The sequence below is a fragment of the Myodes glareolus genome, chromosome 12, assembly GCF_982192425.1.
Source record: "Myodes glareolus chromosome 12, mMyoGla1.1, whole genome shotgun sequence".
In the NCBI taxonomy this organism is placed as follows: Eukaryota; Metazoa; Chordata; class Mammalia; order Rodentia; family Cricetidae; genus Myodes; species Myodes glareolus.
The window spans coordinates 4,650,624-4,678,480 of record NC_142037.1 but is presented as its reverse complement, the minus strand read 5'-3'; the positions used below and the strand labels follow the sequence as shown (position 1 = coordinate 4,678,480).

Below are 27,857 nucleotides of genomic sequence, written 5' to 3'. Positions count from 1 at the left end.
AGTGGTAGAGCACATGCTTAGCAAGCATGAAGCCTGAGGTCCTGAACTCAGTCTTTAACACCACAAAAGAGAAAGGGAGTGAAGGTAAAGTAGGTGGGAAGGCCGACCAGAGAGATGACGGTAGAGAAGGAGAGACAGTGAGAATTGAGTAGAAATGTGCTCCCTACTCTCCCTAACATTAAACAAAAGGAAGATGAACCATGTATGCTGCATAGTCAGGGGCACGCATGGCCTTCAAGTCCATGGGCTGTGATTCTGTCGGAGACCAATGCTCATAGACTGATAGAGAAGATCCTAGCTGGACCAAAGTCTGTACTTTCTAATGGAGCCTGTGTGTTACTGGTTATTGGGAAAAGACAAAACCCAACCTAGATTGCATCTGGTCCCCTGCAGATCTCAGTCCCTTCCTGAGTGGTTGTCACAAAATGGTAGAGGGACGATGGCCCACTGGTCTCAGGCTTATTGTTTGTCTCAAGAATGTGAAAATACTCAAAGGTGAGAAGGGCTAGACTCAGAACCTGGTGGTACCCTTTTGGGTACTTGACATGTGGCCCTTCTGCCACCAAAGAGCTCCTGCAGTTAGGCGTATCCATGAGCATTGTGGATAAAGCAGGAGTCTCTGCTGAGGTGCTGCTTGTCTTCAAGTGGGGCACACATTTTCTGGGCACTTAACTGTATATAAGAAGGCTGAACCAGGAGTCAATAAAATAGTACTAAATAGTATTTAGTAGGCACCTACTGTGAGGACTTTCAAGTTGTTGGTCTTAGTTTACATTAAGGAAGGAAAGAAATTGTTGATAACTAAATTCATTCAATACTGTACAAAGGGATTATAGTGCAGCAAATAAAAGAACCAGAGTGGTGTGCCAGGGAGTGGCAGTAGCTGAATGGAGGCCTTTCCAGAGGCATGATCAGGAAACTTGATATTTGAGCATGGGCCTGAGTCAGAAAAGTTCGTGGGCAGTACTACCTGACACAAATGTAGCATTGCAGGCGGGGGGGCGGGGGCAGCATGTGCAAGGGCCCTTGGGGGAAACTGGAGCAAACTGTATAATGAAGCTAGATACCACAGCTATTGTGGTGGTTCTGTAGCAGGTCTAATGAATATCTAGTGTATAAATGTCTGAGCAAAATAATGATCTTTAATAGTGCCAGTCAGCAAGCAATAACAAAAAAGAGAAATGGTTTGTATTATCCTGGAGGTTTCTGCAGGATTGTACTGCAGGTTTCTGGACTGCTGTGGGTCAAAGGAGCTTAGAAGGTTACAGAAAAGATACATGACAAAATCACTGCGGGTGCTATAGGTGTTGGGAGAATAGAGGATTTGCCTGAAGATCAGAGATGTTGATGTGGGCCCAGGGTAGGCAGCATTTCTCTGGCTAGAAATACTTGCTGGGGGTGTCAGTCCTTTGCATGCAGGAAACAGGCCTGGCAGAGGCAGGCGGATCACTGAGTTCAAGGCTAGCCTGGTCTACTGAGTTTCAGTACAGCTGGGGCTATACAAAGAAACCCTGTCTCAAACCTCCTCCATCCCCAAAAGAAAGAAAGTACATAAGTAAGAAAGAAGTAAAGAAAGAAACCATTACAGCTGCCTTTTGTGGACATGGGTTTATCCTGCAAAAGGGAACTGTGTAAGAGAGGCTGTCATCCTAGAATCATTATTGAGGAAGCTCACAGCTTGTTCTAAAATTGCTTACCCCCTGGTTCCTATAGAAACTTAATAGACCATGTGATTGTTGCTTGTGGATGTCACCCATTAAGTATTCAATACTTGATTTTCAAATGATCACCATCCTTTTGATAGGACAGGTTGTCCATATTAATTAGAAATTTCAATGGTAGATGTGAGGATTTCCTTACCCCCTCCTCCAAAACAGATGCCCACCCCATCCTGAGTTATTTAAGTTCTCATTTATTAAGTTCTTTCTTAATAGAGTTCATAGATTTTTCTTCTTTGCCTTTCTTATTCCTTGATTCTTTGTCTATGTCCTTTGCTGTACATGTGTATGTACATGTATGTGTATGTAGTATTCTTAAGTCACCATGTTCAGTGGTCGTTCCATAGACAGTAGCAGTCATTGTTCTCTGTCCTTGGCACAGTCCTCGATAATTTACACTGGTCTTGGCCCACCTGTGAAATGTTCCCTTTCTTGATAAGCGAGAGAAGCTGAGGAAGACTGGCATTTTTGCATTTCCATCCTAGTACAGCTCCGGTACCAACTAGAATCCAGTGTTCCTGTCTCCCGATGCCTGCTCTTTCAGTCTTGTGTCATTTGTCACTTGCATCAAGGGAACACCCGAACAATACAGCAATGAAAACAAATTTGAGTGGAACAGGCCCAGTTCGCATTTGGAGAGCTCGGCATCTCTGGAGACCTGCTGACTTGTCTCATTTCGTAAGCCAGTGGAGACACTGGAGCCTCGACATGGCAGCTCAGCCACGGAAATCTACGGAACTCCAGGAACCATAATTTAGATTTGGGATCTACTAAACGTTTAAGAATGAGGCAATAGCTTCTTTTAAAGAAATTAATTAGCCAATAGATAATCTCCTAAAGGAAGCAGAAGGCTGCTGCGAGTCAGAACCCCCACTGCCTGCTATTAAGGAGGATTAGGCATGGTAGGTTAACAGTCGTTACCATAGAAACTAGTTTGTATTTCTCTGTCCTCAGGTTTATGGTCTAGGCTTTCATCTGTAGAATTTATTAAAAAAAACAAACAAAACCCAACATATATCATACGGAATACTAATCTTTTCTTGGTGGGAACAAAACTTATTTAGTATCTAATAATGCCAGCTCCCATTTACCTAAACAAGCCATTGCCTTATGCAAGGCACACATGAAAACTTAAAGCTGACATATCATGTTTGAGTGACAATACAACCTATTCCCTTCTGTTTCTTTTTACAAAATTTGTGACTTTAAAGGAAATATTTTAATCAAGGCCTATGCTTATTGTGAAGGCCATGACAATCACCTAACCTGTGTCCATGAGGAAGGCTCTATCTTGTAGAGGTTAACATTTAAAAAAAAAACAAAACCCAGTAGGTTGCTGGGAAGCAGAGAGCTGTCTTTTCTGGCAAAGGCAATTTGCAGGGAAGCTCTGTCTTCCTCTCCACCCACACAATGGAAGCAGCCCCCCTGCAGAATGAACAGCAACCAGTATGCCTGCCTTCTTTCATTCCTTAAGCCACATTCACTTCCCAGGGAAATCTTGTGGAAATTGAGCTTGGATCTGAAGTCATTTTTTGAGCCAGTGTTCTTCCCATTTGGCCCAATAGCAGGTCTGGTTGTTGGTTTCATTCACATTAGCTACAGAGACTCACAGAGCATAAGAAATGGCCTTTATGTGTATGAAAATGACTGAACAGGTGCCATAGACCCAGATTAGGAGCAGGCCAATGCTTCTGAAGCTGTGAACTGGAAAATGCACACAATCCAAGCCTCAGTTTCCTAGGAGGAGATAGTGCTTGCATTTCCCTGCTGTGGATTAAGTAGAGTAATGCTTGAATGAACCTGGCCCAACTGTGTCACATGGCAAACTTTTGGTGTACAAGTAAAATGTATCCACACAAACTCCTTGTTCCTTAGTGAAAGACAAGAGCCAGGAGAGAGGATTCAGGGTTGGGGACTGCTCTTGGGAGCCTCCACACCCTTCCTCCTGACCCTCTTTGTTCTGTCTCTCATCCCTTGCCTTCCCTGTTTCCTACACACAAGTCAGTGACTCTCGAAGCCTCAAATCATACAAACTTCTCCATGCTGTTGGCGTGGATACACACACACACACACACACACACACACGTTGCATACATACATGACCCAATCTGTTTTCTTTCTCTTTCTCAAACCTTCACAGTGCTGCTCAAAAGTGAGCAAAGGCAAGGAAACCAAGACACTGTGACACCAAGAAGATCTTTGTGACCACCCAGTTGTTGAAATACATGACTGGGACTGAATCAGCAAAGTAATGTGGATTCTAAACCAGATACCTCAGGGCATGACAGTGTTAAGGGAGAAGCAATAACTCACGATACATCTTTTATTGATTTAAACTGTCCCTTGTTGCTGGGGAACCAAAGGAAATGATGTGTGCTAATTGGCAGAGATCGATGTGCTATTTTGCTGTTTCCAAGTCCAAGTGGACAACTGTTAACAGGAAGAAATACAAGACCAAAATCTACCATAAGACTGACAAATTCATGTTTTATCATTATTTGATTTATACTACAGCCACTGGCATTAAGTTCACTAGTGTCCTGGTGGTGAAATTGTAAGCATATATAATCTAGTATTTGATGAGTAACCTCCTTAGCCAATGACCTTTGAGAGGCTGGACCAGGTTGGTTGTGACTTTGGTACCAAAAAGCTTGTAGGGGCACCTACGCAGCCTCTTCCAGCTTGCCACACCCAGATGTTGGGTTCCATTCCTGTTTCCTCATTGTGATCCGTGAGTTTCCCTTTTAATGATGAAAACCTTATTGTACCCTAAAAAAAGAAAAAAGAAATTAAATGGGAAAATATATAGATTAGTGTGAGCTTACTCACTATAATAATAATAATAATAATGATGATGATGATGATGATGATAATGATAATAATAAAATAATAGTGATTAACAGAGTGAATACTTGTGTGATGTGGGATTCCCCTCTGCATGCTAGGAATACCATTGGTTAATAAAGGAGCTGTTTTGAGCCCATGATGAGTAGAGCAGAGCTAGGTGGGGAAAAATAAACTAAATGCTGGGAGAAAGAAGCCAAGGAGAAGCCATGTAGCCTCACCAGACACAGATGCTGGAACTTTACCTGGTAAGCCATAGCTTCGTGGTGATACACAGATGAATAGAAATGGATTAAATTAAGATGTAAGAATTAGCCAATAAGAAGCTAGAGCTAATGGGCCAAGCAGTGCTTTAAATAATATGGGTGATTGTCCAGGTAGCCAGTTGTCTCTGTCATCTACTGAATATTTTGGAAGCTGCTTGATTGCATTTCCTGCTTACTCAGATAATATCTCCCTTCTCAGGCCTTCAATAGGGTTGAAGATTACATAGTCTTAGTTACCTTCCTCTTATGATCTAGCCAAGCCATTTCTAATACAAGACTTAACCTGCTTAGGATAGAATAATTATTGAAACATTTAGCATTTGTTTCTTGCTTAGTATTGCTTATACTGGTTGTAATACTAATTTTTATACTTGATATCTGTTCTTATTATATATAGTTTTGTATTGGGTTTGGAACTCTCTTATTTAAACAAAAGGGGGAGGTGATGGGGAATGGCCTTTGAGAGGCAAGGCTTTGGGTACCAGAATCCCACAGGAGCGCCCGCTTGGCCTCCTCCAGTTGGGCCTCTTCCCATTGGCCTCTTTCTGCTTGCCACATCTGGATGTTGGGTTCAATTCCTGTTTCCTCGTTGTGATCCATGAGTTTCCCTTTTAATAAAGAAAACCTTAGTATACCCTATTAAGAGCTAGTGTGGGATTATTTGATTCATGTTCCTCCTTTCTTATGCGTTCTGTTTCAAGAATTAGTATATATGCTAATCTCATTGGTGTATATATATATATAGTATAAAATACAATCAGTTTGATGGTATATATAATATATGATGCAGAATTTCCTTTATGATATGTGTTGTATATAATATATAATGTCAGTTTGATGTCAGTGTACTTGCAATAAATTTGATTAATAGCCAAAGTGCCCAAGCTCAACTTGGATGATTATGGTGTGATTCCTTAACACAGGTATATATGTAAATAAATCACTGTAGAATCTCTGAAAACTTTTAAATTGGTACACTTAACAATTAGTCTTCCATTTTAAAATGAACTAAACCACCAAACACCGATGATATTGCTAGCCAACAAATGAAAATAACGATGACATTACCAGGTTGTAAGAGCCCGCTTATTTGTTCCTGGCTGCTCAGCCCTGAAATAACCACAAAGAAACTGTATCAATTAAGTCACTGTTTGGCCCATTAGCTCTAGCTTCTTATTGACAAACTCTTACATCTTAATTTAAGATATTTCTATTAATCTGGGTATTGCCATAAGGCTGTGGCTTACTGCATAAAGTTTCAGCATCTGTCTCCAGCAGGGTTACATGGCTTCTCCTTGACCCTGCCTTCTTTCTCCCAGCATTCAGTTTAGTTTTTCCCGCCTACCTATATTCTGCCCTGCACAGGCCTAAGAGAGTTTCTTTATTAGCCAATGGTATTCACAGCATACAGAGGGGACTCCCACATCATCAAGTGGTTGAGAAACTATAACCTATAATTGGTATTTTAGATCTATAAATTGCTTATTACCAATTTAATATAAAACAAACTAATCAACCCCTCCCCACCTACTGCAAACATAAAAGCATGGTACAGAGAAACACACAGTTGTAATTAAAATAAAAGTTCCTAAGGAAATTTGTCTGAATGCTTAAATAAAAACTATTAAAGGATAAAAAGAAAAGAATAAAATACTCTACAATTAACCTACACACTCCAAGGCAAAGATCCCAATTTCAAAACATGTATTTATCTTTATGCCATGAATTCAAAAGCTATATGGTTTTTAACAAAGCCCAAGTGACAGGAAAATGTACAGTTCTTTAACCGAAATATGCCTCCTGAAGAAAAGAAAAGTGCTGAATGTGTTTTGAGAAAAAAATAAATGTTATCACCCCCATATAGTTTTTCTGGTCCTTGGATTAGGTGGAGACTCATAAATGGAATACAATAATGCTTTGTGTGTGCTTCTTGCATTTGGAATTCAGGTGGGATGTGACATTCTTGCAGACTTCTACCAGTCCCTCACATATAATCCCTGTGACTGTTTTAGAGATATTTGTGGGGTTTGGAGGGGGTTCTGTTGTTGTTTTTTGTTTTCCTTATGGGCAGACTCAGCTCAGCATAATCTTAGTCTACCAGGACACTGCACAAAGAGACTATGTTCTATTTTAAATGAGCAGGAAGCACAGATCTAATGGACAGCAATGCTAATGAGGATCATGAGCTCTTAACACTCATTCATCACTATGAGAGTCATGAGAATCATAAAATATCAGGTTCTACAAGTAGGTAGTGGATGCTTTCTGCATGATGTGTGTTCTGGGAGCAGCTTTGTTGTGTATGACTCAATGGCTATTTTTGAGTGTTTTTCCACCAGGGCACCAGGGGCATTTGGAACAATGTACCACATTGTTATGGGTATGCTGCAAAGAACAGAGTGTCTGCATCAGCACATTACATACCACTCCATTTATTGTCACAACCAGAAGTACACACACACTTCCGAATGCCTTCTTTGATCATTGCTAATGGGTCAAGTAGAGGGTTTGGATAAAGATATTCAAAATTGCCTCATTTTCAAAATGAGGAGGGAAAAGGAGAAAGGGAAAGAAGAGAGAGAGAGAGATCAAAATTCAAGAATGTAACTATATGTATTGCATACAACATGATGGCTGCCAAGAGATGCAGACGTCATGGCTACTGCAATTGCTAGGCCCAGCATGGTTTGTTGTCTAAAGAATGATGATCCAGCATTTGCCGACTTTTGTCCATCTCCCCAGTTGCCTCCCAGAAATGCTCTGAGGTCTAACTAAAATCAGACTCTGTTTCTTTCTGCCCTACAGACTCTTGGGCGAGATGACCACCACTGCCCAGCACTTCTCTCTTGGAGTCTTAAGGGCTCAGAGTTGGGCTGGGCTCTATAGAACTCTAGTTTGTCACCAAGGACCAGGCTGATGAGAGAGCAGGGAGGCAGCGTATAGAAATAATCACTGTGGGTTTGGTTTTGGTTGAGTTGGATTCGGTTTTTGTTTGTTTCATTGTTGTTGTTGTACTGAGGATTGAATTGGCCTGCTAGCAAAATACTCTACCACTAAGACATATCCTGTCTTAGATAGGGTTTTTATTGCTCTGAAGAGACACCCTAACCATGGCAACTCTTGTAAAGGAAAACATTTAATTGGGGGGCTTACTTACAGTTTTAGAGGTTTAATCCATTATCAACAAGGCAGGGAGCAGGCAGGCGTGGTGCTGGAAAGGTATATGAGAGTCCTGCATCTTGCAGGCAACAGGAAGTTGACTGTGACACTGGGTGGTATCTGATCATAGGAAACCTCAAAGCCTGCCCCCACAGTGACACACTTCCTCCAACAAAGTCATATCCTCTCCAACACAGTCACATCTTCTTATAGCGCCACTCTCTATGAACCTATGGGGCCCAAGTGCATTCAAGCTACGACACACCCCAACCTTTAACAAAAAAGTAATTTTTTTGCCACTTGTTTTAAAGAGGTTTGTGCAATTTGAAGCTTTGTCTGCATGATCTCAGCAGAATTTTCCTTTCTTTTTAGAGCTACTTCAGAGATTAGCAAGTTAGAATTAGTTTCTTCTCTTTTAAAATAAATGCTGTTTAACTTGAGTTACATGTAAAATGAAAGAGGAATGTTAGCCAAGCATCAACTATGTGCTGGTGCTTCTCTGCTGATATGCCTAAGCTTCAGATGGAAAATACTCTTAAGACCATTGTGTTTACAAAATGCAACACCACTCATCACCCATGCTTCTCCATATATGTAATTGCTTCCAACTCAAGTTGGGAATTAGTGAGGTGTCATGTCTACACACTAACAAAAAATAGTCTGAAGGGAAATTTTAATAAAATGGTTGCACTTATAATAGCACCAAAAAGGAATAATTAGTAATTAACTGAAGAAATAAAACATGTGATGAAAACTGACAAACATTGCTGAAAAAGATTGAAGAAGGCACACACAAAAAATGAATATATCCTAGAACCATGGATTGGAGACTGACCACTGACATGTCAATACTACTATAAAGAATTTTATATAATAATACCTACCAAAATTCCAACATAGAAAAATCCATCTTAAAATTTATATAAAACCCCAAATATCTGAAACAATCATACAAAAGGACAAATTAAAGTAGTCCATACACTTGCTATTTTCAAAACCTACCAATGCCGTGGTGGTCAAAACAGTATGGCAGAGGCACAGAAAGAGGCCACCTCTCTATAGACCATGGGACAAAATAGAGCATTCAAAAATAATGCTTTATGCATTTGGATGACTTGTGACAAGTGTACACATGTATCTTATTCAGTTTGGTCTGCAACAAAACTACAGTCTCAGATCCTCTTCTTACTTTGCAGATGTCGAGATTTTCTTCATTTTTCTCAGAGAGAGAGAGAGAGAGAGAGAGAGAGAGAGAGAGAGAGAGAAGGGGGACAAGACCACAAGACCATCTCTTCCCTCTCCTAATCAGATTTTTGAAGTCTTCCCCTGCCTCATGTAATTACCTCCCAAAGGGACACTGGTGCGGGAGAATTATCTGTATTCTGTCAATCATGTATTTTAATAAAACGCTGATTATTGGCCAGGCAGGAAGTAGAGGCGGGGCAATGAGAATAGGATAAGGCTAGGGAGGAGAAAGCTCCCTCAGCCATTCCTGCGCAGACCACCGAAGAGGCAGCATGTAACTTGCCCAGCTGAGAAAGGTACAGAGCCATGTGGCTAATGTAGATAAGGATAATGGGGTAACATAAGTTATAAGAGCTAATAAGTAGCCTGACCTAATGGGCCAATCAGTTTATAATCTTAAGGAGTCCTGTGTGTAATTTTCTTTGGGGCTTGCCGGTTGTGGGGTACCCGGGCAGGACAGAAACCCCAACACGCAGGCCCCTCATGTTACAGGACACCTTTAAACTGGGGGGCAGAGGGCAGTAAGCTTCAACATATAAGTTAGGAGGAAAGACAAAAATCTAGTTTATAAATACTGGCGGGAAAGATACTGTTTTCAACAAATGGTATTGGAAAAATCAGATAGCCATAGGTAAATTAGTAAAGTTACACCTGACTTGATGAACAAAAATTAACTAAGAATGGATTGAATAATGCTGGGACATTGCTCAGTGTTGGAATGAAGCTCTGGGTTCTAGCCCAACCCCTTCACCAAGTCAAAGATTAAATGTGTGATTGTAAGACTTAAAACTATAAATCTGGTACAAGAAGACATCACGGAGTAAAAGCTTTGCAACAATGAATGTGGCCATTGTTCCTTGTGTGTGACTCAGGTAACCACATTAAGTTGACAAACTGTCCTCCACAAAAGTTTAAAACTGGTATGCATCTAAGGATAATCTAAAGAGAATAAAAAAGCAGTCCATATAATGAGAAAATATGTAAGGTATTTATCATAATATCCTGAGTAAATAGAAAACCTTTCAACTTCTACAACAAAATCCTCATTGAAAACATGGGCAATAGATTCAAGCAGATATTCCTCCAAAGAAGGCAAGAGAGCTACCATTTCCACGTGAAAAAATGTCCAACAGCACTGATCACAGACATGAACATCAACTACTTTTCATCCATTAAAATATAACTACAATTGAAAAAGCAATAACAGAAAATAACAAGTCTGTCTAGCATGTACAGAAATTGAAACTCTTGTGCACTTTTGGTGAAATAAAAATGGCATAGTCATGCTAGAAACCAATATTGTAGTTACAAAGACAAAATACATACTGTATATCAAATATATTAATATATTGTATATAATTTTGCATATTTATGCATTCTTGTTATGTTTGTGTAGTCTGTATCGTCTGTTTTTATATATTTTATATTTTACTTCTATTTATATGTTTATATCTTTACATATACATATATAAACTATAACTCCCCTTTTGTGTTCTACCCTAAGGAGTTGAAAACGTGGTATGAAAAATGTATGCAGTACCCAACTTCAAAGCAGTGTTCAAAAAAGCTGAAATGTGGAAGTAACCAAAATGTCCCTCAACAAATGAATGGATTTTTAAGATGTGATATATGCACATAATACCAGTCAGCTGTAAGAGAAAGAATATTTGACATACACTGCATCCTTCATGAACCTTGAAGTCCTCATGCTATATTAAATAAGCCAGTCACAAAATAGACAAGTTTGTGATTTCACTCCCAAGAAGTATCCTAAAGTAGTCAAGATCGCAGAGGTACTGTCTTAGTGTTCTGTTACTGTGAAGAGGCACCATCGCCATAGCAAATATTATAAAAGAAAATATTTAATTGAAGCTGGCTTACAATTTGAGAGGCTTAGTCCATTATCGTCATGTCAAGAAGCATGGTGGCACACAGGCAGACATGGTATTGAAAAGGTAGTTGAGAATTCTGCATCTGTATCGGCAGGCAGCAGGAAGAGAGAGCCACTGGGCATGGCTTGAACATTTGAAACCCCAAAGCCTACCCCCACTGATGCACTTCTTCCAACAAAGCCACACCTCCTAATGCCTGTCAAATAGCACCACTCCCTAATGACTAAACATTCAAATCTGTGAGCCTATGGGAACCATTCTTTTTCAAACCACCACAGGCCAAAAATGGAACTGTGATGGTGAAGCCTGGAGAAAGGGAAGTGTAAATTACTGTTTGTAGAGGTTTCAGATAAAAAATGTTCTGGAAATGAATAATGTGATGGTTCTATACATTGAAAATGTCCTTCATACTATTGAAGTAATGCTTGAAAATGACTTAAGATCATAAATTATATACTGTGAATTTTACAGCAAAGGTGTTAATAGTAATTAGTGATGTAGAAGTCTCTTTTCAGAATAGGTATGTGTTTGTGTGTGGGGGGGTGATATGTGTGTGCATAGTGTAAAAGCTTAGAAAATAGGCTAATTTTTTTTTTAAACCTACAACACTTAAACAGGAGAATGGTCCATCTCTTCTTTCTCCCATATTGCTTCAGTCTTTTTTTGTTTGTTTTTTTTTTTTTGTTTGGGCTTGGTTCTGGATTTGTGGTCTTTTTTGTAGTATTTGGCTTTATAGAGTTCAATGATTCTCAACCATCCCAATGCTGAAGCCTTTAGTACAGTTTCTCATGTTGTGGTGACTCCTAACCATAAAATTATTTTGTTACGACTTTATAACTGTAATTTTGCTACTGTTATGAATTGTAATGTGGATATCTGATATGCAGGATATCTAATATGTGACCCCAAAACGGTCATGACCTGCAGGTTGAGGACTGCTAGTTTAGATAAACCCAAATAAAGTTCACATCATGTTTCTGAAGTAGTCGTAAGGCAGGGTTGCATGTGTTTTCTTCCACATCATTTTCAAAGCCTTTTGAAACTTGCTTTTGGGTTTCAGTGAATTTGCTATTGAGAGACTTAAGTTAACCTTTACTGATCTTCAAATTTTGCATAAGTCTCAATACAAGTACAAATTCTTTAGGGGCATGAACTTCAGAAAACCAGGGCCTAATTCTTTTTTTTTTCCCTCCCTCCCTCCCTCCCTCCCTCCCTCCCTCCCTCCCTTCTCTCTCTCTCTCTCTCTCTCTCTCTCTCTCTCCCTCTCCCTCTCTCTCTCTCCCTCTCTGTCTCTCTCTCTTTCATTTTAATGTTTTCCTCCCCCAATTCTACCCAGATCCTTCCCACATATATGTCTCCCCTCCACACACCTCTTTTGGTTTTTCAAGACAGGGTTTCCTCTGAAACTCTGTAGACCAGGCTGTAGAGCACTCTGTAGATTAGACTGGCCTCGAACTCACAGAGACCTGCCTTTGCCTCCCAAGTGCTGGGATTAAAGGAGTGTGCCACCACAGCCCAGTCATTTTCCTCTCTCTTTAAAAAAATAAAACAAAACAAGAAACACACACACACACACACACACACACACACACACACACACACACCAGAAATTGAAATAAACAAGTAAAAGGCTGACAAGACAAAAAAAAAAAGCAAAATGATAAAAAAAAAGATTACAAATGTATCATATAGTTTGTTTTGTATTAGCCAACTACTCCTGCGCATGGGGTAGGGCCTGCCCTGAAGTGTGGTTAATATATCCTGTGAGACTCCATAGGAGAAAGCTGATATATCCTTTGCCCCTGGGCATCAACTGGAGGCAGCTTCTTGGCTAGGGGCTGAAGTCTGCTTATTTCTCTGCGACCCTTTCTGGATTGGGCCTGTGCAGGCAGGTCTTGTGCATGTTACTACAGTCTCTTGTGAGTTCATGTGTTCATCAGTCCTGTGATGTCTAGAAGACACTGATTTTTTGGAGTCAACCATTGCCTGTAGCCATTACAATCTTTCCATCTCCTCTTTTACATAGTTCCCCGAGGGGAAGACTTAAATGCGAGCACCCCATTTAGGGCTGTGTGCTCTTACTCTCTGCACAATGTCCAGTTGTGAATAAGACACTGATATGTGGATATAGCAGAATGTCATTAGAAGTCAATGTATTGCTGTTCCTTTAGCAGAATGGCAGTTTGAGTTTTTCCCCTAGACTCATGACTTATCTATTCTTGGGTTTGGGGATATTTTAACAGTGTTGGTTATGGGTTCTATCTCATGAAGTGGGCCTTAAATCCAATGAGAAAGAATTGGTTACTTCAACTTCCCTGAACTTGGTCAGGTCCCAATTCCTAGAACCTGTAAAAGGGGACTCAGGTTGCAGATGGAATTAAGGCTGTTGACCAGCTGACTTAAGGAGAAGAAGAGTATCTGGGATGACTGGGAAGTCACAATGGAGTTACAGGGATACTGGCAGAGGTGGGAGGAATAGGAATAAGATTCAAAGACAGATATGACTTCAGAAAGCCAAGAAGTAATGTGAGAAGGACTCAGCTCACCTTCTTCAGCCATAGAGAATGCCCTGAAAGCCGAGAGAAAATAAAAATGCGTTCTTCGCCAGGCCAGCACCCTCCAGAGAGAGTCCCGCCTATCCTCTTTACCCCTGGATGTTAGCCTAGTGAGATCCATCCCACATTTCAGATACCCAGATTGCAGGATAATTTTCTGCTGTTTCAGTAGTTGAATGTCCATAGAACACTACTGCAATAGCAAAACAGCACACTCTAAATCCATTCCCTCCAGATCATGGAAAGACATTAGGACACAGACTCCGCCCAGAATCCAAGAGACAAGACTGGAACATTTAATTGTTTAATAGCTGATTTGGAGTGGTCAGCAACCACTCTCAGTAACAGAACTGTGAGCAAAATGCCCCTTGCTTCTCTCTCACATAAAAGGTAGCCAAGTCCACAGCTGGCCCGGTAGCTCTACAATGCCATCAAAAGGCAAATTATGGACCTGGAGAGACAGCTTAGTAGCTAAGAGAGCTTGTTGTTCTTCCAGAGGATCTGAGTTTAGTTCTTAACATCCAAATCAGGTGTCTCATAACTGCCTGTAACTTCAGTTCTAGGGCATCTTTCACACTCGTCTAGTCTCTACCTGTACAAACATACACGTGTACATACACACACAAACAGACACATAATTTTAAATGAATTTTTATTTAAAAAAGAAAGGGTATGACCCTAAAACTTAAAAAGAAAAAAAAATGCACATTCTTCCTACTCATCCTGAAATGTTCAAGGTTGCCAGAAACAGGAGGGAAAATGACAATGAGGGCTAAGTACTTCAGTCAAGGAAATCACTCCTTGACCAAAACTTAGAGAATCATTTCTAGTTGTAAGGGAGGCTGGAAAACAGATCATTGAGTAGATAATACTCAGCTATGCTTCAGGGTTCCTGTAATCTCTATGAAACAGAAAAGAATGTTGACTTGGGAAACAGCTAAGTTGGTAAAGTGCTCTACAAGCAAGTATGAAGTCCCAAGTTTCATTTCCAAGAACCTATGTAAAAACACTGAGCACAGAGGCCTATCCTGTAATCCTAGGATTGGGAAGGTAAAACCAGGAGAACCTATGAGGCTAACTGGCTAGCCAGCCTAGAAAATTCAGTAAACTCTGTATTCAATGAGAGAATCTGTCTCAAAAAATTAGGTTAAGAGCAATTGACATTGGCTTCTAGCCTACACACTCACATACCCATACACATATGACTTATGAGCATACACAAACAGGTAACACACATATACACTCAAGGAAAGGAATAAAAAAAAGTGCCGTTGCTAATTAATAGAGGAAAGAGTGATGGGAGGCAAATTATGGTCTGTGCTTCAGGTTATTATATCATTTAGTTTCAATTCAAGACAGAAGAATAGTTGACCAAGACTTCTAAATCAGGTCCAGGCAGGTCCAGTCACTCTATGATTATCTGCATTCTAATGTGATGAATGAATTCTAGTTCAGCAAAAACATTAGCTTCACAAATCATTGTTCAGGGACCATGGCCCTGGCCATTTCTATCGCCAGGTTGACTGGGATATTAAATACTCCATCTTGACTTTGTAAAGTTTTGCTAGATTTTTAAATATTTATTGGGTTTTGGAAACACATTCTCCCTGTGCAATGACTAGGTTCTTAATGATGCTGATTAAATCATAGCCTTTAAATTTATTTGGTGGTGGTGGTGGTGGTGGTGGTGGTGGTGGTGTGTGTGTGTGTGTGTGTTTGTGTGTGTATGCATAGGGTGCACGTATGGAGATCTAAGGAAAACTGGCTGGTATCATTTCTTTTCTTCCACCATGTGGGCCTTCAAGGGATTGAAGTCATCCGACTTGGCAGCAAGTTCATTTACGATTTGAACCATCCCTCAAACCTCTTTCTTTCTTTTTTCTTTCTTTCTTTCTTTTTTTCTTTCTTATTTCCTTCTTCTTTTCCTCCTTCTTTATTTTTAAAAGAATTTCTCCCTTTCTTTGTCTTCAAATATCTGAAGGCACAGTTTGGAGTTCCTTGTTGCTTCAGACATTGCTTCAATTCCTCCCTCATATTGTATTATCTCCAAATCCTTTGAAACAAAGTTGAGGGAACAGTTAATTGCCTTACACTGAAAATATTGGGAAGCTTGTTTTGCAGCATTCACACTACTCTAACTGTCTCAGAAGGGACTCAAGAGAGAATTATACATAATGTCTTCTTTTATCTTGAAGAATTATATATGAAAAATTACTAAACAGATAATTTATAGACTTTTTCTGTTGTAAGGAGTCTGCTTGTTTATTTCTGGTTGTCAAAGACTCCCGAAATAATCATACAGAAACTATATTATTTAAATCACTACTTGGCCCATTAGCTCTAGCTTCTTATTTGCTAACTCTTACATCTTAAATTAACCCATCTCCATTAATCTGTGCATTGCCACGAGGTCATGACCTACCAGTAAAGTTTCAGCACCTCTGTCTCTGGCAGAGGCTCCATGGCTTCTCTCTGACTCCACCCTTCTTTCTTCCAGCATTCAGTTTAATTTTCCCCACCTAGTTCTGTTCCCCTATTATAACTCTGCTATAGGCCCAAAGCAGTTCCTTTATTAACCAATAATATTCACAGCATACAGAGGGAAATCCCACATCACCTCCCCTTTCCTGTTTAAATAAAAAGGAAGGTTTTAATTTTAATATAATAAAATTACATATAACAAAGCTTTTATCAAGCAAGAATTACAGTTACAATATTTATATATACTTTATTTTTTATCATAACTAAGGAAAATTATAACTATAAATTCTTCAACTCCATCAAAGACTGCAGAAAGATATAATATTACCTAAGTTAACAGGAAGTGTGTTGTAAGCAACTTCCAAAACTTTAGAATTGACAGAGACATCTCACTGACTGGACAGTCACCCAAAGTTCTTCTGTACTATTGGAGCACCCATCTTCACCTGTAGGCCCATTGTATCCAGCAGACTTTTCCATGAAGCAGGAAATTTTAAAGATAGTTCCACCTATATTGGCATTTTGTCAGTCACTATTTTCTATGTCCTGCAGAATGTCTAGCAGACTCTTTCATGAACCAGGAACCTCAAAGGTTCATCTCACCTTTAGGCAAGTTCAGCAGTCATCTCTCTGTGGGTCCTGCATGTTCAGTTTACACAGCATATCATAAAGCAGTTTAGACAAGAGCAGTTTCTTGCCCAAATGGCTAACAAACTCCACCAGGAGCCTCTTTGATGCCCATCTTCCTCTTAAATTAGATTGGTACTGCCAGGAGCAGAAGTGTGTCATTGTCATAAAAAGTTCTAAGTTTTAAAAACACTTTAAATGCCATGTTCTGAAGTCTTTGAAAGGTTTGAAGAGTCCTTATCCATCTGAAATACATCTCTGTACATCTAGAAAATCTAACTAACGTGACTACAGGCTTGACTATTATAAATGACTCTCTATTAACCTATATTTCTTAATTATACATTACATTTTTAAATGATCTGCACAATCACAATACCTTAACCAAGAGCAGACATACACACACACACACACACACACACACACAGGATAACAAAATTGACCTTAAATTTGTATCAATAGACCAAAATCCATACCAATGCAAATCTCTAATGCATATTCCCCTTTAAATGTAAATAAACATTTATAAACAATATTTGGGAGTATAGGCATAGTCCTCTAGACTACTTTCTGCTGATTAGGAGCATTGTTAATCGGGTCTTTCATGGTGTATCCTGTGTGCTAGGTTCATTTACGTCAGCAGTTGGGTGAAGTACTTTTTTATAGTGACATTTCTGGGGTCTTGTTGCATCAAACCATATTAGTCTGGAAGCAATCCATAAGTTCTCATCCTCTGTGGAAACAAAAGAAGAACCTCTTTTTCAAAGCAACATATCCTTAGTCCCAAATTCTGAAATCAAGATTACCTTTAAAATGTATATGTTGGTTACTTAGCTCCTTCACAGTCAAAAAATTCAAAGAAAACACATTAATATACATAATCCAGACTCTATGAATTTTCCATCTTTATGTGGTTTATTTTTCTGTATTCCTTTTAATCTCTGACTGTACTCTGTCTCGTTAAAGACTATTTTTAAAAACAATTTACTTCTTTTCCAACTCACTATACTCTTTCCCTTCTCTCTCCCAAGCCTACGTACAATTACTCAACACTGTGACCCATTTAGAGATCTTTTTAAATCTGGATTTGTCTTCATTGCATATCTGTAATATTTTTTGACTAGAAGCACTTCTTAAAATGCTAAACACTTAAGAATCTAAGCTGTGGCGTTTCTAGGGTATTTCCAGTACTTCCTGCTTGCTCTGCATAGTTCAATATGGTGGAAGTCCATTTATTGCCTCTGCAGACCATGCACATTACCCCATTTTCAGGCACACAAGGTCTCTGTTGTCACTAAGCAAGTTTTAACACTCTTCTTACAAACCCCATTTAAATGCTCGGACTTCTGAAAGAACTGGAAGTTGAGCTGGCAGCATGGCCCAGAAAGACAGCATTTCAAAATGGTGTGACTTTTTTTCTACTATCACTGAATTGGAAAGACCTCTCTTATGAGAGCTGTGGCAATCAATCAGCAAACAAAGCCCATTCGGAACAAAAATGTGGCTAAACTTTGTTTTTTAGTGTCTAGAATTCCTTTCCAAGTCCTCTCAGGTTTTATGTGAATTTTAGTTGGCCACATTGGGTGCCAATTTGTTGTAAAGAGGCCACTTGTTTATTTCCCAGATGCCCAAGAGTCCCAAAGTAACCACACAGAAACTATGTTATTTAAATGTAGTTCACTGCTTGGCCCATTAGCTCTAGTTTCTTATTTGCTAACTCTTACATCTTAATTTAACCCATCTCCTCTAATCTGTGCATCACTACAAGGTCATGGCCTACTAGCAAAGTTCAGCACCTTTGTCTCCAGTGGAGGCTTCATGGCTTCTCTCTGAGTCTGCCCTTCTTTCTCCCAGCATTCAGTTTAGTTTTCTCTGCCTAGCTCTGTTTCCCTATAGCTCTGCTATAGGCTCAAAGCAGTTCCTTTATTAACTAATAGTCACAGTATTCAGAGGGGAATCTCATATCATTTTTTCTTAATACTAGAAAGATCATTTATATCTTTTGCTTTTTGGTAATTAAAATGACAACAAAGCAGAATTTTATTTTAGTGATTAGGTAAATTTGTCTATGACTTATTATGGTTTACTCTTCATGCCTTAGGCTTTCTTTATGCCCTTGTTCTTTTTTGAGATGAAGAATCTTGTCCCACTCTATCCCTACATAATAAAGTTTCCCAAAGAGAGCCAGGGTTACAACTTGTAGTATAATGAATCAAGAACAAGACTATCAGTGTCAATCAATGGCGTGTATCATGCTTCATTTCCTGGGTCTGACACTCTAGTTAAATTAAAGCTCTAGGTCATTGCTACCCCGCCAAATGTCAGTAACTTCCAGGGGTAGCTTTAAATGATAGCATGTAACATGAGGGGGCTGGCTTGTTGGGGTTTCTGTCCCGCCCAGTACCCCACAACTGGCAAGCCCAAAGAAAATCACTCACAAGACTTCATAAGATTATAAACTGATTGGCTCATTAGGTCAGGCTTCTTGTTAACTCTTATAACATATATTAACCCATTATTCTCATCTATGTTAGCCATAATGGCTCAGTACCTTTTCCAGCGGGGGCAGCTTACATGTTGCTTCTTCAGTGATCTGTGCAGGAGTGGCCGAGGGAGTTTCTTCCTCCCTAGCCTTATCCTATTCTCATTGCCCCGCCTCTACTTCCTGTCTGGTTGACCCGCCTATACTTCCTGCCTGGCCAATCAGTGTTTTATTAAAATACATGATTGACAGAATACAGACAATTCTCCCGCACCATTTCCCTCTTTTTTTTTTTTTTTAAACAAAGGAAAATACCCATAGTCCATTTGTTGGGAATATGGGCGTAGTATTTCAGGCTACTTCCTGCTGGTTGGGGGTGCTGATAATCTTATGGGGACCTAAAGAAAATGTAGAGTTATAATCAAGTCCTGACTGAAGTATCCTGTGAGTCTTGATCATCTCAGGCAGCAGTCTTGAACCTGTTCTGGATGTAGAATTCTGTCTTCTGGGCCATCTGTTCCTATCGGAGATTTCTCAGGTGGCCTTCCTTTTTCGAACCTGATTTTTCTTAACTCAGAATGAATCCACAGCTTCTCATTTTCTGTGGAAACAAAAGCAAAATCCCTTCTCCAAAGTATCATACCCTTTGACTTTAGTTCTGAATCCAAGGTATTTTCAAAATACCTATCTTGGGTTAATTCAGCAGCATTTATAAACAAAAGTCTTTTAGCAGCTGTTGCTCCTTCCTCAGCATTCAAACAAGTCAAAGAGAGCATAATAGCATACAGTATCAAGATTTTCTGTGTATTTTTCATCTTTATGCAACTTTATCTTAACCTCTATTTCTTTTATTTTTTCTTTTAACTTTTGGCTTTTTGAGACAGGTTCTCTGTATATATCTTTGTCCTGGAATAACTCTGTAGACCAGGCTGTTCTTGAACTCACAGAGATCCACTTGTCTCTGCCTCCCTAGTGCTGGGCTCAAAGGTGTATGCTACCACACCTTAAACTCACAGAGATCTGTCTGTCTCTGCCTCCCAGGCACTGGATTAAAGGTGTGTACTACCACACCTTGAGGACACAGAGGTCAGTCTATCTCTGCCTCCCTTGTGTTGGGATTAAAGGTGTATACCACCACACCCAACTACTCTCTTTCTTCCTTTTTTACCGTAAGAACTTTAACCTTTAGCCTACATATATTTTTAACTCATAGTAAACCATTTAGAGGTTTTCCTTCCTCTTTGACTCTCTTTTTACTGTATATCGCTTTTTCTGACCACATGAGTCTAAAACCGTGGCTTTGATGGCTAGACCCAGTCCATTTCTTAGCTTTCCAGACTCATGGTAGAGGTACCAGCCAGAGCTGTGTTCACTGTCACAACTCTATGGCGTTTCAAGGTCCTTGTCAGCAAGCAAGCTGCAGCATTCTGCTCACAGACCACTCTCAGTCAGACTGCCTGCCTGAAAGAGTCAGAGATTGCCCTGGCAGGGCAGCCCAGAAAGACGGCATTTTAAAACAGCGCAGGTTTTTTTTTCCTGCTACGGCTGAAAACCGAAAAGCATGCATTCAGTTTTTCACCAACACCGTTTAAGTGTTTCGTGGCAGGACCTCTTAATGAGCTACAAAGTTTTGCAGCTAAAGCTGAGTCAGGAAGCCTCTCTTAGATGAGAGCCTTGCTTGCCTCTAGCAAGCAAAGTAGACCCGAGAAATTGCTGCTACCAACAAAACATGCTTTACTCTATTCTTTCCCAAGCTTTCTCAAGCTTTCTGTGGATTCAGTTATCCACGTCTGGGCGCCATATGTAACATGAGGGCCAGCTTGTTGGGGTTTCTGTCCCGCCCAGTACCCCACAACTGGAAAGCCCAAAGAAAATCACTCACAAGACTTCATAAGATTATAAACTGATTGGCTCATTAGGTCAGGCTTCTTGTTAACTCTTATAACATATATTAACCCATTATTCTCATCTATGTTAGCCATAATGGCTCAGTACCTTTTCCAGCGGGGGCAGCTTACATGTTGCTTCTTCAGTGATCTGTGCAGGAGTGGCCGAGGGAGTTTCTTCCTCCCTAGCCTTATCCTATTCTCATTGCCCCGCCTCTACTTCCTGTCTGGTTGACCCGCCTATACTTCCTGCCTGGCCAATCAGTGTTTTATTAAAATACATGATTGACAGAATACAGACAATTCTCCCGCACCAATAGCATGGAACCTTGATAAGAGCAAGATCCCATCAAATCTGGGGGAAGACTCCAAACACAAAGCAGAATGCTTTTTAAAAAGGAACAATAATAATAGAGGAAAATGATATGATGGGTCAAGAAAGAGAGTAGAAATAAAATTAGGAAAAGTTTGGAAGGGTTGTGGGGACCCACCATATGAGGGGCCCTGAAAGTTGTAGCAGAGATGCTGTCCCATGATCTACAACAGAGAGAGAACGTAATTTTCAAAGCACAAGGGCACAGTTTCCATGACCCAGAAGAAGTTTTTTGTGTTTAGTTTAGAAAAATGCTATTAAACTAATTAATGTCCTTTAGACATCAATTTAGATATGGTTCTGTCTCCCCTTGACAATGCAGTTGTGTTCCTGAAGGATTGTGGGAAAAACAACTGTGAACTCGGTCACAGTTCCAAGTGTGGAGGGATGGCTCTTCACAGTGTACAATTAAGTGGCATTGAAAAGTTACACCCTTCCCATCCACCACCACCCCTGCTGTCCTAGTGTAGTGTCCCTGTGGTAACCAATCTAAGCAGCAGGGTGGAGCTTGATTCTATCAGAATACGGGAAATAGTGTTGAGACTGAAGGACCGTTGAATTTTCTCCTACTTCTCAGCTCAGCTTGCCTTCTCATTCTGTAAGGATAGTTTACCCAACCTCTGACAACAGAGCACCCACAACCCACAGCAGCCACAGCAACCACACAGTGGTAGTATACACCAGTATCCTACCACTTTCAGAGCATTTTATAAATCAAGTTGATTTAGTCTCTCTCTCTCTCTCTCTCTCTCTCTCTCTCTCTCTCTCTCTCTCTCTCTCTCACACACACACACACACACACACACACACACACACACACACTCACGTATCATACCAGTATATTCTACTCTGTCTGACTTGGTGAACATGTCTTTGGGACAGGGAAATCAAGTCCTGTTAGTTATACATAATGCTGACTGGGATATAGATGACCAGGGAACTGGGCCAAGTTCCTGTCACTGTTCTGAGGTCTGTCTGCTGTGAAGAAATGTATGTTCTGCAGTTTGTGAACTCTCTAATGCAGTCTTCCTCTTTGCTTTCTAGAGTGCCTGCAAACCAAATCCTGCTCTCCAATGGCCAGTAACAACACTGCTAGCATAGCACAAGCCAGAAAACTGGTGGAACAGCTGAAGATGGAAGCCAACATCGACAGGATAAAGGTGAGGGTATCATCATCTGTAGTTCATCCAGCTTGACTAAGTTGCAGCCATTTATTTGATTTTTCTGTAAAAATGGGCAATATCAGAAAGAATAGGAGTGGGTTTAATAATCCTGGTGATACTCATCTTTTTAAGGTACCTCTACCTTCCTGGGGTGTCCCAAGGGAATAGGAGAGCACTTGAGACTTCCACCCTCTAGTCACCTCCCTGATCCAATCAGGATGCTTTTCTCATTCTGGGTTCTAACATTTTCTGTCACATTCAGTACCTAAGACTAAGTGACTGTTTTATAAGTCTATTCTGTTTTTTTCATTCACCATTGGAAAAAAATTTCATCTTTGTGTCTTACTAAATTTTTTTTTTCTTCAAAGCACAAGAGTCACACTTGAGGCTAAGTAGATGGTTCAGTGGGCAAAGCACATTCTGTGCAAGCGTGGAAACTTGAGTTGGCTCTCTAGCACTCTCTCGCAAAAAGTCAAGTCTGGGGCCTGCAAGATGGCTCCATGGTGAAGCCGCTTGCTCATTACCAAACTAGACAATCTAATCAGTCTCCAGAACCCACTTAGTAAAAGAGAGAACTGACTCCCTCTTCCCTCCACAGGTGCACTGTAGTATACACACACACACACACACACACACACACACACACACACACACACACCACACCACATACCACATCACACATACACACCCTGCACATATACTATACTACATATGCCACACCCAAATACAATAAATACACCACACCCACATAACACCACACCATACCACACACACACACACAGTGTGGGTGGGTGATTTAAATTAATGTAAAAAGAAAAAAGCCAAATGTGTTAGTGCACAGAAACGAGCGGATCTCAGGGACTTGCTAGCCTGACAGTTAATAGAAACAGTGAGCCCTAGGCTCCGTTAGGGACCCTGTCTCAAAAAATAAGGGGAGGGAGGAGTGATAGAGAAAGATGTCTGGCATTCACCCCTGGCCTCCACAAGCACAAAGTCATACTTGGTTTCTCTAAAATAATAAAATAGCAGAAAAGTTTAATGAATGTTAGTAATTTACTTTTTCGTTCATGCCTCAGACTTCATCAGCTTGTTGAGGTTGGCTGAGATGCAAGGTTTTTGTTCAAACCATTAGTTTGGCATATTTTAAATGTGAAGTTAACCCCACTATGTCATTATGAGTAGATAGCTATTAAAAGATGGATTATGGTAAGATAAATTTTGCCAATAATCAATTTTACTTTCTCAAAAGCATTTTAGAAAACAGAGCTCAGAAACATATCCCATTGTACTCAAATAAAATAAAATAGAACATTATTATAAATGCATTTAAAAAAAACTTTAGTATTTTTCTTTTTTTCTCTACACTTTAAAAAGTCTGGATTGTTCAGTGAATACATTGGGGTATGCCACACACAATGTTTTTATAAATAAAGTATTATTGACACACAAGTATACTCATTCATTTATATTTTGTGTGTGGCTCCATTCACACTCCAGCCACAGAACAGAAGTGTTATCAGGGATTGCATAGCCCATGAAACTCCAAATGATGACCTTCTGTTCCTTTATGAAACAAGTTTGCTGGCTCCTGGTTTAAAGCAGTTGTTCTCAGCCCATGTGTATGTTTATATCACCCAAAGGACTCTATAAACAGACCAATTCCCAAAGCACACGAAAACAAAAGCCAATTAAATTAGGATCTCTTGGGTTTAAGAGTCAGGCATCAGTATTTTTTTTAATTATTATTTTTCAGTTAATTCGAATATAATAGCCACAATTAAGAACGGCCTCCTCAGGGCAAAAGGTTTGAACCTTCTCACCACCATTTCCTCAGTCCCGGATAGTGAAAGAGGTGCTCATTCATCTTCACAAAGAATCTGGGCAAACATCCAGGACATGTCCCATCCACTAGAAACCTCCTTTGTAAACTTGGACTCCTGGTGGAGGGCCATGCTGCAATCAGATCCTGCTCTGTTTGCCATGGCTTTTATTCTTCTTTGCTTGTGAATGAGATGAGGGCTCCTTCCTGTGTGTTTTCTTCCTCTGTCGCCTTCCGCCTTCTCCTCCTTTGTTGCCTCTTCTTTTTCATCCCCTAGCTGTTAGGAGAAGGGAGGTGTCCCAGGGACATTCCTTTCTCCTTTAAGGGGAATGCAAGAGCCTCGCATCCTCCTTCTGAGAAATAGTGATTTTGGCCTCTCTGTGAAACTCTGCTGGAGCTGGCATTTTCTGTCACTCCTCAGAATCCCCAGACACTGCTCTTGAGGAAGAGTGTGGCGTTCTGATGGGTGCTAAAGATGATCACAGGCAAGGGTGCTGAAATGCCCTCCTCAGCCATCTTCCTCTCCCCCTGGAAACTTTGTTCTACCCCAGTTCCGCATCCCTTGTACAGCGAATCTTAAACTGTCAACCACTTATGATTCCCTCAAAAGGAACCTCCAAGCTTTGACTGTCCACCTCTTCACCTCATTAATGGAAAATGATACTGATTCCCTAAGATTCAAACCAATCATTAGGTTCTTGATAAAGGTTTCCAGGACCTCCTTGTGAGGTTGATGTTTTTTATCTGTCCATTTATTCATCTATTTGTCTAATAAATATTTTATTGACAATTTAAATTTAATTTATTGTCTAATAAATTATTTTCCATACTGCCAGTACTTAATAGGTTTTTAGAGGTAGGAATGAACAGAAACATGTCTTAACATTGATAATCTGTCTCACAGTGAGGGGTTACAAAAGATATGAACAAAGACTTACTATCAAAATAAGCAAAAATATCCAGGAAGCATAATTACCAAAGGTGTCAAAGCCAACTCCTAATTGCCCTCTGAAGAGATATAAATAATAAATAGCTAGAGAGAGAGAGAGAGAGAGAGAGAGAGAGAGAGAGCGAGCTCATGCACCAGGTGACCACCTCCCAGGCAGTCTTATCTCCATGTCTGAAATCTTCTTGTGGCCCTCATACCTTCTGTTGATGGAAATCCAGCAACCGCCTGCACTAGGACATTTGTTCTGCATCACACAGCCAGGCAGGCATGCTGGGGTGAAGTAACAGATTATTTTTAGTTTCCCCGCTGGGTAAAATTGTAACTATATTGACACTAGCTAGCTGGTCATCTGCTTTCAGGGGTCTTTCAAGAGCCCCAAGATTTCTAACTTCTCCACCCTCTTTCTATGGAAGGGGGGGGGACTTTTGGAGGATGCCAGGCTGATGATTTTCCAGGTACAGCAGTTACCTCATTATATGATAGCTTTATGCACTTCTGGAAGAATCAGCTATGGCTAAGGTAATTTAATAAGAGGTGATAGAGTACAGCTGCCTGGAGCTTCTAAAGGTCTCATGTAAGCAAGAGGTACCTTATCCCTCAGGTGGTCTCTAGAAAGATCCAGCCTGCTCTATTGGACCTGAATAACACTTTTTGTTTTGAAACTTTGTATCACATCTCCTGGGAGATTTGGACTTATCTGTTCATAAGCCCTAGGCATATAATAATGACACTTACGACCTTCCTCTCTTCCTTAGCATTTACTTCAAGGATAGGGAATGAAAACAAGGGAGTCAGCGTGGAAGAGTAGTGAGGGGCTGTGGAATGGCACTTGAATTTCTAAAGCAGGACATATACAAACACTAACAGTAGAACAAGGAGGGCAGGGAGCACAAACAGAAGTAGAGGACAGCAGGGTTTCAGGAACTATCTTATTATCACCATATTAGAACTCTTTGGGTATCAAATAGAAACCGAAGCTATCTAGCTTAAGCAGAAAGTGAGGATTAATTATAGAAGATATAAGGTGTTTCAGAATACATGGACAGAAAAGCAGTGGGGTCAGCAGTTGAAGGGACAACTGGAAGCCACTGGGAACCATGAGTGCTCCATAATGAGCCATTTGGGTTTCCTGGGAAGAGTGGATTCTTGGAATGACTGGTGCATATGACAGACCCAAGGTGGCCACCCACTGTCTCCATAAGGGTAGCAGATATTGGCTGCGTTCCTGTTTAGCAAGACGCAGACACCTCTAGCTTTACTTTCCTGCTATCAAGATCACACCACAGTGTGAAATCAGGGTTCCTAGGAATTAACCCTCCTGTACGGATAAGAAAGTGGCCAGGGACTGTTGTAAGTTAGGGTGATATTATTTGACAGAGTCAACTTTTACCATTATAAAAATAATCTAGAGGAAGGGGGCGGATCCAAGGCTAGGAGTATGAAGGAAACGGTCGTTTCTTAACTGATAAGTCTCATAAACTAATCTCACATAAAGATTTCAAACTTACTCATTTCTCCTAATTATTTCCAATGTTCCTTTCAACCAATGCTCGTTACTGCTTTAACAATGTGTGTGTAATTCCTGGTTATTCCGGGTTCCTCCCTGGAACACCACACCCCAAACCCCTCTTGTCTGTGCAAATCATATACTTTCACTAAGTATCAGCTCAAATCACCACCCATTCATGAATCTTTTTCTATTTCTACCAAATTTGCTACTTTAACTTTTATTAACTAAACTGTTCCAAACAGACTGCATGCCCTGAAAGGTAAAAGCAGTGCTTGTGTTCTCCATGGTTTTTTGATGACTCTTGTGTGAACGTAATTAGATAAGTAAAATTGCATCAATTAGAGAGAATTCAAATGTTGTATAAAAGGGGGGTAGGATGGGTGGTTTTAAAGTCAAATTATTGTGTACCATAGTGTGGTTGTAAGTAAATTCCATTTGCAGTGCACCTTTTAAAACAATTCAAAAATAAACAGGTAGGCTAATTTTAATGATTGAAAAAATACATAAATTAGTGAGTCAAGTCTAGGCATTTCTAATAACTAGATCATCTTTATAATGATAGACTCATAGTGTGTAGGAATTGAACTTCAAAGAGTGCTGTACTGAGAGACAAGATAGTTTCCACCAGGACAAGGTCTGGTGGTGTGCACCTGTAATCCCACTTGAGAGACAGAGACAGGGTAATTGCTGCTAGTTCAAGTACAGCCTGAACTGCACAGCAAGACTCTGAAGAGAGAGATTGGGAGTGGGGGCATAGCCTAGGTTTGGGGCTTTGCAAATATTTTTTCCAGCATTTAAGTTGAAAGCTTTAATATTCCTTTCTCAAAGCAATATGTTTACTTTTATTAGAAAGAATATGCTATAGTCCTCTTTATAGGACAATTGAGA

At 40.1% G+C, this 27,857-nt stretch overlaps 1 protein-coding gene across 3 annotated transcripts in view; it reads left to right on the top strand.

Annotated features, from left to right (window-relative positions):
- Gng2 (G protein subunit gamma 2) overlaps positions 1-27,857 on the top strand; it is a 112,693-nt gene that overhangs the window by 74,156 nt on the left and 10,680 nt on the right. For all 3 annotated transcript variants that reach the window (XM_048426481.3, XM_048426480.3, XM_048426479.3), the window contains one exon: positions 22,573-22,688. In XM_048426481.3, the coding sequence (XP_048282438.1) occupies positions 22,602-22,688 (87 nt within the window). In that variant the 5' untranslated portion in view covers positions 22,573-22,601. The remainder of the gene's footprint in view (positions 1-22,572; positions 22,689-27,857) is intronic.